The sequence below is a fragment of the Podarcis tiliguerta genome, assembly GCF_965153285.1.
Source record: "Podarcis tiliguerta genome assembly, chromosome: 9".
Taxonomy (NCBI): Eukaryota; Metazoa; Chordata; class Lepidosauria; order Squamata; family Lacertidae; genus Podarcis; species Podarcis tiliguerta.
The window spans coordinates 5,329,043-5,346,773 of NC_139542.1; the positions used below are offsets into that span (position 1 = coordinate 5,329,043).

At 46.2% G+C, this 17,731-nt stretch overlaps 1 protein-coding gene across 7 annotated transcripts in view; it reads left to right on the forward strand.

Moving 5' to 3' along the window:
* Positions 1-17,731, forward strand: part of SLC4A11 (solute carrier family 4 member 11) — a 244,862-nt gene that overhangs the window by 155,012 nt on the left and 72,119 nt on the right. For 5 of the 7 annotated variants that reach the window (XM_083398303.1, XM_083398302.1, XM_083398297.1 and 2 more), the window contains 3 exons: positions 2,927-2,973; positions 6,399-6,630; positions 8,849-8,930. In XM_083398303.1, coding sequence (XP_083254429.1) covers positions 2,927-2,973; positions 6,399-6,630; positions 8,849-8,930 — 361 coding nt within the window. The remainder of the gene's footprint in view (positions 1-2,926; positions 2,974-6,398; positions 6,631-8,848; positions 8,931-17,731) is intronic. The other 2 variants (XM_083398299.1, XM_083398298.1) reach the window with 1 other exon arrangement.

The following is a 17,731-nucleotide window of genomic DNA, read 5'->3' on the forward strand; positions in this document are numbered from 1 at the left end:
GGAAGCAAATCATTGTGTCTGCCCCAAAACCTTTGTAGGTGCAGTATTATTATTTTATTTTATTTTAATTATTTATTGAATTTAAATACCGCCCTATACCCAGAGGTCTCAGGGCGGTTCACAGAAACGATCACAATATATAAAATCAAAATGAATACAATAACCCAATAACGCACACAGGCTCCCCAAACGAGCCACATTTTAAAAGGGTATAGGATGTCAATCATGACAACCAAAGGCCTGGTTAAAAGCAGCGTCGCTTCTAGCTGCCTTGAAAGCACTGTGAGCGTGAATCATCATCAATGCAATAAAAAGGGACGTATCCTTGGAGCTCCGTGTTTGGACCTCTCAAAGTCATTTTCGTTTTATAAGAAGAATGGAATCATGGAATTATAGAAGAGTTGGAAGGGATCCTGAGGGCCAGCGACTTAGGAAGTCCCGCCGGTGCCTGGGGGATGCATGCGAACTCTATGTCATGGGGGCGAGGCAGGGCCAGATTTAGGTTTGATGAGGCCCTCAGCTACTGAAGGTAATAGGGCCCTTTATTATATGTCCACCTGTCCTTTGTCGACAACAAATTGCCGCTGTTTTTTGTGTTGAATATATGCTATATGGTAATTTATGGACCTAATAGGTATCTAAAGCCATTTGCACATAACAAATAGGAGCCCACACAACACAAAACACTGTTGCTGTATGTAGGCTTTATTTCGTTTCTTTTTTATCTTCTATTTCGGAAATGTACATCTAGGTTGAACGATGCCTTATGAGGAACGGCTAAGGGAGCTGGGCATGTTTAGCCTGGAGAAGAGGAGGTTAAGGGGTGACATGATAGCCATGTTCAAATATATAAAAGGATGTCACATAGAGGAGGGAGAAAGGTTGTTTTCTGCTGCTCCAGAGAAGCGGACACGGAGCAATGGATCCAAACTACAAGAAAGAAGATTCCACCTAAACATTAGGAAGAACTTCCTGACAGTAAGAGCTGTTCGACAGTGGAATTTGCTGCCAAGGAGTGTGGTGGAGTCTCCTTCTTTGGAGGTCTTTAAGCAGAGGCTTGACAACCATATGTCAGGAGTGCTCTGATGGTGTTTCCTGCTTGGCAGGGGGTTGGACTCGATGGCCCTTGTGGTCTCTTCCAACTCTATGATTCTAGGTTTTTTTCCTTTAATTTTTTGGGGGGCCCCCAAGAGAGTGGAGCCCTAAACTATAGCTTGTTTAGATTTTACGTAAATCCGGCACTGGCCGGAGTGGTTGTGTCCCAGGCGTGTGCCGGCCCTGTGCTGCTTTTTCGGGCAGCGCTGGGCCTGCAGGGAGTCCAAGCCGTCGTATCCCTCCTGGGCGCCCTCCAGCCAGGAAAGATATAATATATATAATATAATTTATTATTTATACCCCGCCCATCTGGCTGGGCTTCCCCAGCCACTCTGATCGGCTTCCAACAAAATATTAAAATACAGTAATGCATCAAACATTAAAAGCATCCCTAAACAGGGCTGCCTTCAGATGTCTTCTAAAAGTCTGGTAGTTGTTTATTTCCTTGACATCTGATGAGAGGACGTTCCACAGGGCGGGTGCCACTACCAAGAAGGCCCTGTGCCTTGTTCCCTGTAACCTCACTTCTCGCAGTGAGGGAACCGCCAGAAGGCCCTTGGCGCTGGACCTCAGTGTCCAGGCAGAACGATGGCGATGGAGACACTCCTTCAGGTATACTGGACCAAGGCTGTTTAGGGCTTTCAAGGTCAGCACCAGCACTTTGAATTGTGCTCGGAAACGTACTGGGAGCCAATGTAGGTCTTTCAAGACCGGTATTATATGGTCTCGGCGGCCGCCCCCAGTCACCAGTCTAGCTGCCACATTCTGGATTAGTTGTAGTTTCCGGGTCACCTTCAAAGGTAGCCCCACGTAGAGCGCATTGCAGTAGTCCAAGCAGGAGATAACCAGAGCATGCACCACTCTGGCGAGACAGTCCACAGGCAGGGAGGGTCTCAGTCTACATACCAGATGGAGCTGGTAGACAGCCTCCCTGGCGGCTCAGATGCCCTGCAGGTCCAGTGCCGCCCGGGGCGAGCCATCCCTCCTGCACACCCATAACTCCGCCACTACTGAGGGTCCTGCAATGCAGGAATCTAAACGAAAGCATCTATGGCAGTTGGCCACCCAACCTCTGCTGAAAAACCTCCAAGGAAGGAGAAACCACCACTTTCCGAGGGGGTCCGTTCCACTGTCAAACTGCTCTTACTGCCAGAAAGTTCTTCCTGATGTTCAGTCGGAATCTCCTTTCTTGTAACGTGAAGCCATGGGTTTGAGTCCTGCCCTCCAGAGCAGGAGAAAACAAGCTTGCTCCCTCTTCCATGAGATATTTGAAGATGGTTTTCATATCTCCACTCAGTCTCCTCTTTTCCAGGCTAAACATCCCCAGCTCCTGTGATTGTTCCTCATAAGGCTTGGTTTCCAGACCCTTGATCATCTTGGTTGCCCTCCTCTGCACACCTTCCAGCTTGTCAATATTCTTCTTAAATTGGGGTCCCCCAGAAGTGGACACAGGACTCCATGTGTGCTCTGACCTAGTGGTGGTGGAGATCCTGATCATCTCTCCACCAAGCTGTTATTAACCATGGAATGCAAGGGTTCAGATTCCTGGTTAGCAGCGGGTTGGAGTAAACCAGATTTGGGGGCGCAGCGCATCGGAGGAGGGTTAGAGCCCCCTGCCCCATGGCTCAACCCAAATCAAAGCTGCTTCCGCAGAAAGAAAATTTCACCAAGAGCTCTCAAACGCCATAATGTGTAGTCTGGCCCAGTAGCTGGCCTTTCTGAGATGAAGTGGGATGAACATTTAAATACAAAAACATGGGTCACAAAGCTGGGATTTTCCCCCTAGGTGTGTTGCGAACCTAAAATTGAAACTTTTCCTCTTCTTTTCCAGCAGAAAGCGAAGGCGCTGGGTGCGTTTTATTACACACATCAAGAAAAGTAGGTACAATTGTCTTTATTTGTTATTGTTGTCTTTTAAGAATAACTTGCCTTTAACACACTCTCAGCGCAGAAAGGCGCTTAGCCTTTCTCCAGCCATTCACTTTTCCGTAGAGTAGAGGAAATGTGTGTCTCTTGCTTTATCTAAAAATCTGTTCATCTAAATCCCTAAAGTTTGATGTTCTTCTGAAATAATAATGATTTTCACTCTCCTTAGTGCAGTACTTCTCCCTCTGATGATGCTGGGGATGGTAATAACAATAATGTTAATAATAATACAATTTTATTATTTATATGTCACCTATCTGACAGGGTATTCTTGCCTTACAAGAGGCCCCCAGACCCAGGGGTCAATTGTGGGCTCTCCCAGCTGCTTTTTTTTCTTGCCGTCAAGATTCTTCCCTCCTCAGGCTTGCTTTGCATCTTTTTCGAGGGTTTCTGCCTGCCTGGAATATGCTTTTGAACTCTGGCAGTGCATCTGAGAAAGATGAGAGAGGGGTGTGTGCGTGTGCAGAAAATAGCCCACTGCACAAAGGTGACATTTGCTCCACCCACTTTTCCCTCTGGCCTCACCCACCGCTGCCCATGCGGCCCCTGAGAAGTTGCCCAGAAGCAAATGCGGCCCATGAGCTCAAAAACATTCACCGCCTCTGCCATTCCAGAAGAGAACCTAGAACCAAATAAACATAAGTCTTATAAGCCTCTGAGAGTCTTTGTAGACTATGCAAGTCTCTGAAAGAAGCAACGGGTCAGATTCTTATCTGGTGAAAACAAGCTTTGTTATATGACGTCCAACGCTGCCAAAGTGGTCTGCAAAGAGATGTTGTGAAGAGTGATTCCGGATATACTCACTGTTTCGTGGAATTCTTCTTCAGCACAGCAGAAGGATACAGAAATGCTTCATAAACCCATCTATGTGGTGAATGGAATGGTATAACAACAATATCTATGGTGCTGTGGTCATAAAGTCATTCGGTTTTATGTTTTGACGAGAATCCACGAAGAGTGCCCATTTAGTGACTTTCAGAGATTTATAAGAATTCTGTTTACAGTGGTGCCTCGCAAGACGAAATTAATTCGTTCCGCGAGTCTCTTCGTCTAGCGGTTTTTTCGTCTTGCGAAGCAACCCTATTAGCGGCTTAGCGCTATTAGCGGTTTAGCGGCTATTAGCGGCTATTAAAGGCTTAAGGGATTAGCGGATTAGCTGCTAAAAGGCTATTAGCGGTTTAGCGGCTTAGAAAAAGGGGTTGGGGAGCGGAAAAAAATCTCAAGACTCGCAAGACATTTTCGTCTTGCGAAGCAAGCCCATAGGGAAATTCGTCCTGCGAAGCGCATCGAAAAACGGAAAACCCTTTCGTCTAGCGGGTTTTCCGTCTTGCGAGGCATTCGTCTTGCGGGGCACCACTGTATTTGGTTTCTCATATTGTTCAATATTCCGAATAGACTATATACCGTAAAGCGTTTATATTGATATTGCATTGTTGTACTTGGTCATCGTGTTGCCTTGGATATTACCGATAATTGTTTGCAACACAGGGGTTTAATTGTTTGGTTACTTATTCCGGAAGAGAAGGCAGACTTCTCCTTACGTTGGGCTGAGTCTGATACTGGCAAATCACAGAGCATAATTGTGCAGAAGGCTCTCAGTTCTGGCTTGGAAAGGCTCCATCTCCCATCAGCCACATCCAGCATGCCCAATGAACAGGAATGATGGGAAATGTAGTCTCACAGCATCCTGAAGACCACAGGTTTCCCCATCCCTTTATGCAGGCAACATTGAGGTAGAGGAGCCCAGTGGTCTGTTCCAGAACAAAGCATATTCCGCTTTAAGTGCAATCACGCTTCCTGACATATGAATTATAGCTCGGTTGCCCTCTCCACAGGACCCTCGTGCCCCATCCTGGCTGGCTGATGCCAGTATTTATTTACGACTTGGTATAGCTATAGTAACATTTGCCCCCTGCCAATGAACGGTGCGGCGATGACTGCATAATTACCGTAAAGGAAAGTTAGATTTCCTGTTTCACAAGCACCGGTGCCAGCTCCGCAGCCTGGCAAATTAAAGCAGCCTTCCTAAAGCTTTTCATCTCTTCTGCCGACATTCTTCCACTGCAGCCCACTCCCTCGAAGGGGGCGATGCCTTTGATGTATATTCATGCCTGTTAACCTATCCCAGGCTCTTCCTTCCGCACTCGGCGGCTGTGGCAGCTTATGCGCAAGGAACGCATGAAATCCCATAAGGCGCTTATCTGCTTGCTGGGTGGAGAGGAAGGCACCTCTGAAACTCAGAAGGTCTTGCTCTTTGTGCCCGAGGGGGGAGCTGGCCGGGCAAACTGTTGGCAGCGCAGACGGGGATTCCTGCTCCATCCTAGATGGTGGGCATTCATAATGAAAGGCAGAGACCAGGTGTTTTTCAGGGTCTGCCCTCTTTGTCGTCTTGTACCTCTTCTGGGGAGGGACGCGGGTGGCGCTGTGGGTTAAACCACAGAGCCTAGGACTTGCCGATAAGAAGGTCGGCGGTTCGAATCCCCGCGATGGGGTGAGCTCCCGTTGCTCAGTCCCTGCTCCTGCCAACCTAGAAGTTCGAAAGCACGTCAAAAGTGCAAGTAGATAAATAGGTACTGCTCCAGTGGGAAGGTAAACGGTGTTTTTGTGCGCTGCTCTGGTTCACCAGAAGCGGCTTAGTCATGCTGGCCACATGACCTGCACACTGTACACTGTACACCGGCTCCCTCGGCCAGTAAAGCGAGATGAGCGCCGCAACCCCAGAGTCAGCCACGACTGGACCTAATGGTCAGGGGTGCGTTTACCTTTACCTTTACCTCTGCTGGGAGATTGAACTTTGTCCGCTCACATTAAGCAGTTAGGGAACTGAGGCCGAAGGAGGGTGACTTGCGCAGAACCTCCTAAGTCTCCTTTAAAATAAAAATATAAATCAACTTCTTCCTATCTGGGTTGAGCTGCTCAAGACCTCAGCCTGGCTTGAGCATATTCCTTGAATGAAACTATCATGCACCTGACTGTTTCAAAGTGATGTTTGCATAACTCGTTGGCGAGGAGCAACTTATGAAATTGAATTTTAAAAAAATATTCTCTTCTCTCTTTCTCAGCTGCCCTTTGTCATGGTCTGGGAAAGGCTGCTAGGGCTTTAGGCAAGGCAGGTGGGAAAAGCCAGGTAGGAACAAAACTAAACTACTTGTCAAAAAGTTGAAGGAAGAAGGAAAAAAAGGATTTAGAGCAAAATATTGAGATAGAAGTCCATAAAAAGGTTAAGTATTTAGGGAATATGGTTTACATCATGAAATATAAACTTATATAATTACGAAAAAAATTGGTTTGAGTTAAAAAGAAATTTAGAAATATGGAGCAGAATGAATCTCTCATTGCTAGGGAAACGTTTCTCAGGCGTCGCCTTTCCGTTGCAGTACCTAAAGTTAAAGAATTTCGAGGAAGAAGTCCGAGCTCACCGTGACCTCGACGGCTTCCTCGCCAGAGCCAGCATCATCCTGGACGAGACGGCAACTTCCTTGGACGACGTCCTGCGGGAGATGCTGAAACACTTTGCGGAGGACTCTGACAACGCCGAGCCCAGCTGCAACTTTGACAAAATCATGAGCACTTTATTCACCGATTCGGGAGCCCCCAGAGAAGGGAATGGTGAGAGACCTCTTAGTTCTTCCTATTTGCCTGAGCTGAAAGAGGTTGAGCGTCCGAAGCCCTGGAGATGCACTGCCAGTCAGTGTCGACAGCACAGAGTTGAGTGGCGAGTTCTCGCCCCCCCCCCCGTGGAAATAATGACACAATTATTAAGGTTAATGGCCTAAATAAGGCCACAACTTTATTTATTTTTTTTAAAAAAATATTTATTAAGGTTTTCACAATATAGTACAAACAGAAAAAAGAAAAATACAAAAAAAAATAACAAATAAAAACAATAACAAAAAGTAACAACAATTAAAAACAACTTCATCTTTCAAAACAATTCTTGCTTTAGCTTGTTTCTTAGACTTCCCCACACCTCCCTCCTTTGTATTCCAATACAATTGTTTGTTCAGCAAATCCTTTCCCTCTTTACTTTTATCTCAATTTTTATCTTGATATTTTAACTTTACCTTTCCCTCTCTTTAACATTCCATTTTTCCATAATAGCTCAAACCTTGTTACTATAAACCCCTTAACTTCAATCCAACATCATTCTAACATTCATTAATTTTGCAATGTTTCTGTAAATAGTCTTTAAATTTCTTCCAATCTTCTTCCACCTGCCACAACTTTATTGGTTACAGGTGATGAGCGGAATTGGCTTAGGCATTGGTCCTACCCGACTATATCCGACTTCAGCCCGTCCGCTTGAAGTCTGGGAAGGGTTAACCACCAGTGGGGGGAGTCCTGCTGATGCACATCAACTAGGAACTCCCCCGGGGTCACCGATAGGGGGTGTCTTAGGCCCTCAACCTCCCCAGGCTTCGGACAGGGCTACACACCCCGGAATCCTTTACCTGACTACCCTCTACTAAACAATACCAATGCCTAACCGCCAATACCCAGAAAGTTGTGACGATTTGCTTTGAGGTAGGCAAAAACCAAGTGGCTGGTGCCAGTTTGCCAAGTGGAAAAATTCCTACCAGGCCCCTCAACAGGGACCAACCAAGGTCCATAGCAAGGTCAAGGAACGAAAACCTTATAGGGCGGGAGGGTGGGGAAAGCAGGAACAGCTGGGAGGCGGGAAAAGAGGGAGATCCCTGGCTGTGTCCTGCCTTAAATAGGGGAGGCCACGCCCCCGAGCCAGCTGATTGGCCGGCCAGGGGGTGACAAGGCCAGGAATCCCCCCAATCGTGTGGGGGGCCCGTGAAGCCCGCAACCCCACCTCCTCCGTAGGGTGGATGTGGCTTTAGATGATCCCAATAGTCTGATGTTTTAAGGCATGGTTTTCCTGCACTGCTGCTACATCTTGGCTTTTTTATTTATTTGAAAAACTTCCACCCCCTCTTCCCCTTCATCGCCAAGTCCTCTTGAGACGGGTTACATGATAAATGGACATGCACAATGGACTCAACCAGCGTGACATTAAAACCCCGCAAAACAGCGTAAAACACTTAACCTGCTCCTTTTAATAATATGGCAAGGGTGGAATCCAAATCGAGACTTCCAGTTTTGCAAAAGAGCTTCGCCTTTTCTCTGTTCACCTGGCAGTCCAGACACTCCCTTCTCTTCTAATTCTGGAGGAAGAGGAAGGGTTTTAGGGGACGCCAGCCATGTTTGGGAGGGTGGGAGGAGCATTCCCTGCCAGGGTGCCACCGCTAAGAAGGCCCCGTCTTGGGTCAGGGCTTCCTGTGAGCATCCGATTGGCTGCCTGGAAAACGGAGTGATAATATGATAATATACATAATTGAATGCAGGCGGAACCTCTCTGATATGAGTTAGCCTCCAGCATTTTTTCCCTGCTTTTGTCTCCCATAACACCTCTTGTGTCTTCGGTCCAAGCCATGCTTGGCCAGAACGTTTCGTTTCCCAATTAAGCAGGAAGTTGCAAAATGGAACGAGCAGGGAGAATAACCCGATTCTACCCTCTCTGAAAACCTACCAAGCCACATTAGCCATTGTTCCTCTTTTCTTTTCAGCTCAAGAGAGGCTGAAACTTCACACTTCAAAGCTGCAATGGGTTTTTCAAGGATGGTGTTTCATTGACATTTTCCTTTTTTTTAATGCTTCTTATCTCTTTATACCAAGACCATTGAGCGGCTGAGAGCGACCCGGCCTGTTAAAAAGCTCGGATAATAGTTTGTGGCTGAATGAAGATGTAATTCCATATATGATAGTCCTTGAATATAATTCGAAATGTATTTAATTTCCTCTTCCTCCCCCTTTTCTGCAGTTCACCTCTTGTCAGATACAATTCAGGGCGTCACAGCGACAGTCACTGGGGTACAGTATCAACAGTCCTGGCTTTGTATCATGTAAGTACAGTATGTTTCTGTTGAAACTTGCCAGAGCATCTCTGTCCAAACTGTGTGGCGGGCACTATATTTTTTTGCTCTTATCACAAGACTCCATCTTCTTTTTCTCCTTTCTGCGTGCAAGTTTCCCGAGGGAAAGCACTATAGCTCAGTCCTAAATTATCTGCTTTTGCACATAGAAGCCCCCTAGTTGAATCCTCAGCTCCTCTAGGTAGGAATGTCTCCAGCCTCATACCCTGGACAGCTGCTGCCAGGCCAGTGTAGACAGTACTGAGCTATATGGGCCAGTTGTCTGACTTGGTATACAATAGCTTCCTGTGTCTAGGGGGTTCGGGTTAATTTAGAACAGGCCACCCCTACAGATCAATTGAAATCCAGTGTTTTTGCAAGCAGAATTCTGGTGAAAAGGACTACTCCACTAGGAGTAGCGCAGCGGAAGCGTGCTGGGCCCATAACCCTTCCCTTCAGAGGCTTCTTATCTTGGCTGCCCATAAATCACGAAGCCTTTGGCTCGACTCCCAGGCCAATTAAGCCAGCCGGACATCAAAGGCACTCTGCCGCGACAACGAAAAGCCTCACTTTCGCTTTCCCCACATACCTCAACGCAGTCTCTTTCGCAGTCTTACTCTCCTGTAAGTGCTGTTTATCTGGGCCCATAACCTGTTGTTGGGATACTGCCAGGGAGACAAAGTCCATCTTGACCTCCATGTCGTCTCCGGACGTCCATTGATCTCCCGTAGACACGCAGTATCAGCAATTAGCGACACGAGCTCTAGAAATAGCTTCCCACATTCTAGAGCCGATGCACGCTCTTATCAGCAGATATGCACACAGCGAAAGATGCAGTCAGGAGAGCATTATATAGAAGTTTATTCAGCGTTGGTCAGAACAAAGAAAACCATGACTGCCTGCTTGAGAGAGTTCCGGCAGAGAGACAAAACGAAAGCAAAGACACAACAGAAACATCCTGTGAAAACAGGAAATACACAGACTCTGTGACTCAAAGCCTGCTCCCTTTTAAGGTGGAACGGAAATATCCTAACAAAAAGGACTACTCCACTAGGAAATCTTGTCCTAGAATCATGGAAGTTGGAAGGGACCCTGAGGGTCATCTAGTCCAACCCCCCGCAATGCAGGAATTTCAGCTAAAGCATCCATGACCGATGGCCATCCAACCTCTGCTTAAAAACCTCCAAGGAAAGAGAGTCTACAACCTTCCATCCTACGGTCAAATTAGCTCTTCCTGTCAGAAAATTCTTCCTGATGGTTAGCAGCACTCTCCTTTCTTGTAACTTGAAGCCATGGGTTCAAGTCCTGCAGGAGAAAAGAAGTTTACTTTCCACCCATCCTCCCCCACAGAATCTCACAAACGTCTCTTTGCTTTCTAATACTAATAATTGTTGGACTTTTTGCAATAATAATAATAATAATTTATTTGTACCCCACCCATCTGGCTGGGTTTCCCCAGCCACTCTGGGTGGCTTTCAAGGGAACATTAAAAAAGAATAAAACTTTGAACATTAAAAACTTCCCTAAACAGGGCTGCCTTCAGATGTCTTCTAAAAGTCGGATAGTTGTTTATTTCCTTGACATCTGATGGGAGGGTGTTCCACAGGGCGGGTGCCACCACTGAGAAGGCCCTCTGCCTGGTTCCCTGTAACTTGGCTTCTCACAGTGAGGGAACTGCCAGAAGGCCCTTGGAGCTGGACCTCAGCGTCCAGACTGGATGATGGGGGTGGAGACGCTCCTTCAGGTATACTGGGCTGTTCTTTATCTCCCATAAATTAACACACACACCCCAACTGCTGGGATAAACCCTCTATAGAAATTGAGCCAGTGGGGGCCGGTTTGTTTGGAGAAATGGGGCACTGCCCCACCAATCTGTCCTTCTCACAACCAATCTAGGGGGTCACACTTCCTATCAGGTTCCTGCTCCTTAAGCCACAGAATTCACAGAACCTTAAACAGGAATACTTTTGCCCAACCTGGGATTCGAACCCACAACCCTGAAATTGAGTGTCTCGTGCTCTACCACCGGAGCTAGTTAGTTGGCTATTCCTGTCTTCCAACCCAACAGTCCCAAAAGGTGCTGCTGGCTTTCCTCTCCCTCTTACACCTGGGGAGGTTATGCCACCCCACCATATAAATATAAAAGAAAGTAAACTGGGACAAAAGCCTGGAACATTCTGCCTGATAAGCTGTGTTGGAAAAGGGCCATAGCTTGGCAGAAGAGCACCTGCATTCGATATCCCAACGTCTCCAGACAAGGCTGGGAAAATAATCCTTTCTGAAACCCTGGAGAGCTATTGCTCATCTGCATAGAAGAGCAACCCTCAAACTTCGCAGTTAATGCAAACCTTTTAAAAATTGCTGGGGGTCTTGGCAGACCACTTGGCAAACTTTCATTTTCTTTTCTTTTATCAAAAACAGTGCCGTTCAATGGAAATTGCGGGCCCTCGGCCAACCGGTTAAGAAAGGCCCACTTTTTTTCCTTTAAAAAGGGAGTTATTTGGGGGGAAGAATTAGGAGGCTGCACCCACTCCGTTGCGGACGTCATTGGCCTTGCCAGCCTGCTTCGTAAATCTGGCACTAATTTTATCAGCTTTGGTTGTGATGATCAGGGCTTGTGTCCATGGCCAAGTGAGTCAGCCGTCTTGACTTTTTCCGCAACTGAGTGGTGCTCACAAGCAACCCTTTGAAAACCTCTGCTCTGAATGATTCTGTACTAGGTGGACCAATGTCTGGCCTTTGTAGAAGGGAGCATCTTGTGTTTGCAAAGCCATATGATTGGGAGAATTACCTTGCAAACTGGGTACGAGGTTCCTTTAACCAGGGTAAATGTAAAGGGACCCCTGACCATTAGGTCCAGGCGTGGCCGACTCTGGGGTTGTGGCGCTCATCTCGCTTTATTGGCCGAGGGAGCCGGCATACAGCTTCCAAGTCATGTGGCCAGCATGACTAAGCCACTTCTGGTGAACCAGAGCAGCGCACAGAAACGCAGTTTACCTTCCCGCCGGAGCGGTACCTATTTATCTACTTGCACTTTGACGTGCTTTCAAACTGCTAGGTTGGCGGGAGCAGGGACCGAGCTCCCCCCGTGGCGGGGATTCGAACCACCGACCTTCTGATCGGCAAGCCCTAGGCTCTGTGGTTTAGACCACAGCGCCACCCGCATCCCTTTTAACCAGGGTAGCCTTAATGCAAAAAAAGCAAAAAATAAATAAATAGTCTCTCCGTAATGGTTAAGCAAAAAACCAACACAAAACCAGAACCCACACAGGAACACAATTCTTAACAATTTTCCATTCACTGATTTTCGGCAGCTAAAAGTTGTTCACGTTTTGGTGACTGGGAAAGGAAACAAGGCACATTTAACTTTAAATGTATAGTTTGTGTGTGTTTGTGTGATGTTGTGACTTTTGTACCAACGGTCATAGAATCATAGAATCATAGAATCATAGAATCATAGAGTTGGAAGAGACCACAAGGGTCATCGAGTCCAACCCCCTGCCAAGCAGGAAACACCATCAGAGCACTCCTGACATATGGTTGTCAAGCCTCTGCTTAAAGACCTCCAAAGAAGGAGACTCCACCACACTCCTTGGCAGCAAATTCCACTGTCGAACAGCTCTTACTGTCAGGAAGTTCTTCCTAATGTTTAGGTGGAATCTTCTTTCTTGTAGTTAGGATCCATTGCTCCGTGTCCGCTTCTCTGGAGCAGCAGAAAACAACCTTTCTCCCTCCTCTATGTGACATCCTTTTCTATATTTGAACATGGCTATCATATCACCCCTTAACCTCCTCTTCTCCAGGCTAAACATGCCCAGCTCCCTTAGCCGATCCTCATAAGGCATTGTTTCCAGGCCTTTGACCATTTTGGTTGCCCTCCTCTGTACACGTTCTAGTTTGTCAGTGTCCTTCTTGAACTGTGGTGCCCAGAACTGGACACAGTACTCCAGGTGAGGTCTGACCAGAGCAGAATACAGTGGCACTATAACTTCCCTTGATCTAGATGCTATACTCCTATTGATGCAGCCCAGAATTGCATTGGCTTTTTTAGCTGCCGCGTCACACTGTTGGCTCATGTTAAGTTTGTGGTCAACCAAGACTCCTAGATCCTTTTCACATGTACTGCTCTCAAGCCAGGTGTCACCCATCTTGTATTTGTGCCTCTCATTTTTTTTGCCCAAGTGCAATACTTTACATTTCTCCCTGTTAAAATTCATCTTGTTTGTTTTGGCCCAGTTCTCTAATCTGTCAAGGTCGTTTTGAAGTGTGATCCTGTCTTCTGGGGTGTTAGCCACCCCTCCCAGTTTGGTGTCATCTGCAAATTTGATCAGGATGCCCTTGAGTCCATCATCCAAGTCGTTGATAAAGATGTTGAATAAGACCGGGCCCAAGACAGAACCCTGTGGCACCCCACTAGTCACTCTTCTCCAGGATGAAGAGGAACCATTGATGAGCACCCTTTGGGTCCGGTCAGTCAGCCAGTTACAAATCCACTGAGTGGTAGCATAGTCAAGACCGCATTTTACCAGCTTCTTTACAAGAATATCATGGGGCACCTTGTCAAATGCCTTGCTGAAATCAAGGTAGACTACATCCACTGCGTTCCCTTCATCTACCAGGCTTGTAATTCTGTCAAAAAATGAGATCAGGTTAGTCTGACATGACTTATTTTTCAGAAATCCATGCTGACTATTGGTGATCACAGCATTCCTTTCTAGGTGCTCACAGATTGTTTGCTTAATGATCTGCTCCAGAATCTTCCCTGGTATTGATGTTAGACTGACTGGGCGGTAATTATTTGGGTCCTCTCTTTTCCCCTTTTTGAAAATAGGGACAACATTTGCCCTCCTCCAGTCTGTCGGGACTTCGCCTGTTCTCCAGGAATTCTCAAAGATGACTGCCAGTGGTTCTGAGATCACATCTGCCAGTTCTTTTAATACTCTTGGATGCAGTTCATCTGGCCCTGGAGACTTGAATACATCTAAACTAGCCAAGTATTCTTGTACTATCTCCTTAGTTATTCTGGGCTGTGTTTCCTCTGCTGAATCATTTCCTCCAAATTCTTCAGGTCGGGCATTGTTTTCTTTATCGGAGAAGACTGAGGCAAAGAAGGCATTGAGGAGTTCAGCCCTTTCTGTGTCCCCTGTTTGCATTTCACCATCTTCTCCTCTGAGTGACCCCACTGTTTCTTTGTTCTTCCTTTTGCTACGAACATACCCATAGAAGCCTTTTTTGTTGCTTTTAACCTCTCTAGCAAGCCTGAGTTCATTCTGTGCTTTAGCTTTTCTGACTTTGTGTCTACACGTGCTGGCTATTTGTTTGAATTCCTCTTTGGTGGTTTCCCCCCTTTTCCATTTTTTGTACACATCCTTTTTTAATCTTAACTCAGTTAAAAGTTCTTTAGATAGCCACCCTGGCTTCTTTAGGCACCTTCCATGTTTCCGTCTCATTGGTATTGCCTGAAGTTGTGCTTTTACTATCTCCCTCTTAACAAACTCCCAGCCATCATGAACTCCCTTTCCTTTTAGTATTACTGACCATGGGATCTCACCCAGCACTTCCCTAAGTTTTATGAAGTCGGCTTTCTTAAAGTCAAGAAATTGAGTCCTAGTATGCTTGGCTGCTCCTTTCCGTTGTATAGTAAACTTCAGAAGAGCATGATCACTTGCGCCTAATGATCCTTCCACTTCTACCCCATTAACCAGGTCATCGACATTGGTTAGGACCAGATCTAAAATGGCTGTTCCTCTTGTTGCTTCTCCCACTTTCTGGACAATGAAGTTGTCTGCAAGGGCAGTGAGGAATCTGTTTGGTCCTTGGTGAAAGTTGAATCCTGGAGGAATTAATTATTCCCCGATCACCTTTTAAATTTGCTTTGTGCATCCTTTCTTTGAGGTTGAAATGACACCGGCTTTGTAAATATATGTCTTTTTAAAGCACGTTCGAGTTAATAAAAACTCTGACCTTTCAAGCTCTCGCAGATGTAGGGTTTTTTCCCCCCTTGGAGAAAAAGAAAAGTCATTTTTTAAAAAAATAATTTGGCTGGTGCTTGGCTGCTTGATCCCCCTGAATGCTCTATTGTGAGGACAAAGAGTGTGTCTAGGTCAATTAGTTTCTAATAGAATCTGAGCTTGCTTGCCTTTTCCAGGAAAGATGGGCCGGGCTGAAGTTCTCAGGGCTTTGAGTCGGAGGAGAGCAGCAGAATGGATGTTCTTATGTGATAGAATTATTATTAAGTGAATTTACAGCCTACCCTTTATTGCAAGAGATCCCAGGGCAAGGGACAGCACTCACATTACAGGAAACAAACTATTATAAACTATAAACTTTAGAATGAAGAATCAGAGCTGCTTATAAACTACAGAGCGGGCTACTCTCTGTCAATCAACAAATGCACTCAAAACACTGCAAACACCTTATGCCCATATAACTCAGTACTGTACAGACCAGAATTTCCCAACCTGTTGCTTTGTACAGTGGTACCTCAGTTGTCGAATGTAATCCGTTCCGGAAGACCGTTAGACTTCTGAAACGTTCGACAGCTGAGGTGCAAAGGGCCGTCGGCAAAGTCAATGGAGAAAAAAGAAAAAAACTGAGGTACCACTGTAGATGTTTTGGACTACAACTCCCATGATCCCTGGTGTGCTGACAGGGGATTATAGGAGTTGTAGTCCAACAACAGCTGTGGACCCAAGTTTTAGAAACACTGCTCTTGATGTTGGGCACAGTGGCCTTGAATCATAGAATCAGGATTCCCCTCACGGGAATCGAACCTGCAACCTTGGCATTATCAGCAGCATGCTCTAAGCAGCTGAGTTATCCAGCTGGCTTTAATTACTGCAACACACCCTATGTAGTAGTAGTAGTAGTAATAATAATAATAATAATAATAATAATAATAATAAATTATTAATACCCCACCCATCTGGCTGGGTTTCCCTAGCCACTCTGGGCTGCTTCCAACCAAATATTAAAAACAATACAGCATCAAACTTTAAAAACTTCCCTAAACAGGGCCGCCTTCAGTTGTCTTTTAAAAGTAAAATAGATCTGCTGGGAGGGTGTTCCACAGGACAGGTGCCACCACTGAGAAGGCCCTCTGCCTGGTTCCCTGTAACCTCACTTCTTGCAATGAGGGAACCGCCAGAAGGCCCTCAACACTGGACCTCAGTGTCCGGGCTGAACGATGGGGGTGGAGACTCTCCTTCAGGTATACAGGACCGAGACCGTTTAGGGTTTCAAGGTCAGCACCAACATTTTGAATTGTGCTCAGAAACATATGTAGGGATATATGTAGCTGCTGCAGAACAAAATATCTGAATTGTTGACTGTCTTATCCCATTGACATGATAGAATTTCTCTACTGAAGGTATTGCAGTAGAGTTTTCTCAGTGTGGTTTAAGATGGTCACAAAGCAGAAAAATGAAATGGGTTTTTAGATAGAGAGATATTTTATTAGTTGTCGTCTAGCTTCGTCTGCAGATTTGTGTCTTAAGACCGTTATAAGATTCAGCTTCATTAGTTTCTCATTATGAGCTTTGCAAAATCTGGCATTTTCTTTGGCGCTGAACATTATCCGTGTGATGTGTACAATGCACTATTGAATAACAGAAAGAAGAATGTTTTTAAGGTGCATTATGAAGGGGGGGGGGGGGAGAGAGAAGAAAGACCAGGACGTGTGCTATTGGTAAACACTCTGACGTGATGTGTGAAATCTCTGCTTTGAGGATAGAGAACCTTACCGACCGCCCACCAAGGTCTCCCTTTGGGCAAACTCATGTTGAGACCCTTCCCGTGTGTTAATAGAGGTTGTCTTCAATCAGGCACTATGAATCACAGGTGAGCAGGTACATTTTGCCCGAAAAACAGCAACCCCAAACACCTACACACCTCTCCTAAAATGTTCTAGCCAGTGCGGCTGTTTACCCACAATTCTTATCTCTCAGACATCTAATTGTGTTTTTGTCAAGTCTTTGGAAGGGAAGATTCCCACGCTAGGAATAAGCTTTAAAAATTTTCAGTTCTGAAAGTCTTGGCTGAGTAGAAAAACATGAACGCTTGACGACGACGTTACAACAATGTTATATGGCAGGCCTGGGGAACCTCAGGTCCTGAGGCCAGATCTGGCCCCCCAGATCTATTTGTCTGGCCCTCAGGACTCTCTCCAGACTTCACCCCGTTCCCAGCAGCAACCCCTCCTTGCTCACTTTTGTGGCCTCCTTGAGTATGTTTTTCTTTAGCTGAAATGTGTTCTCCAGTTCTGAAAATGCATCTCGCTTCCTTGGATGGAGGTTTGAGTGGGTTGCGTAGCAACTAGCCTACTGCACAAAGGGCAGACCTGCATTTGTTTCTCGGCCCACTTCTGCCTCTGCTCACCACTTGAACACAGCCCCCAGAAGAAGGCCGAAAAGCCCCCCCTCCCATCCCTTCTACAAGGCTACCGTCCTCATATAAAGTTCTCTCTCCCGGGAGGCGTTTGCTGGTGAGATTCCCAACGCACCTCTTTGCGTTCCTGCTCTCTTGCCATATTTTGATGTGGGAGAATTTCTTAGGGAGCAAAGGTTCTGGTTAATTAAATGCATGTGGCAAGCTGCTGTCGATTCCGATGTTCCCTTCTTCGGAAGGCAGGCAGCCACGAGGAGTGAATAACACAGAGCATCTGAGTCATGCATCCTTCCGTGGCAGCCTTCGTCAACCTAGTGCCCTCTAGACATTTTGGAACACAACTCCCAAAATGTTGGTAGTCCAACACATCTGGAGGGCACGTGGTTGAAGAAGGCTGTCCTAGAGTA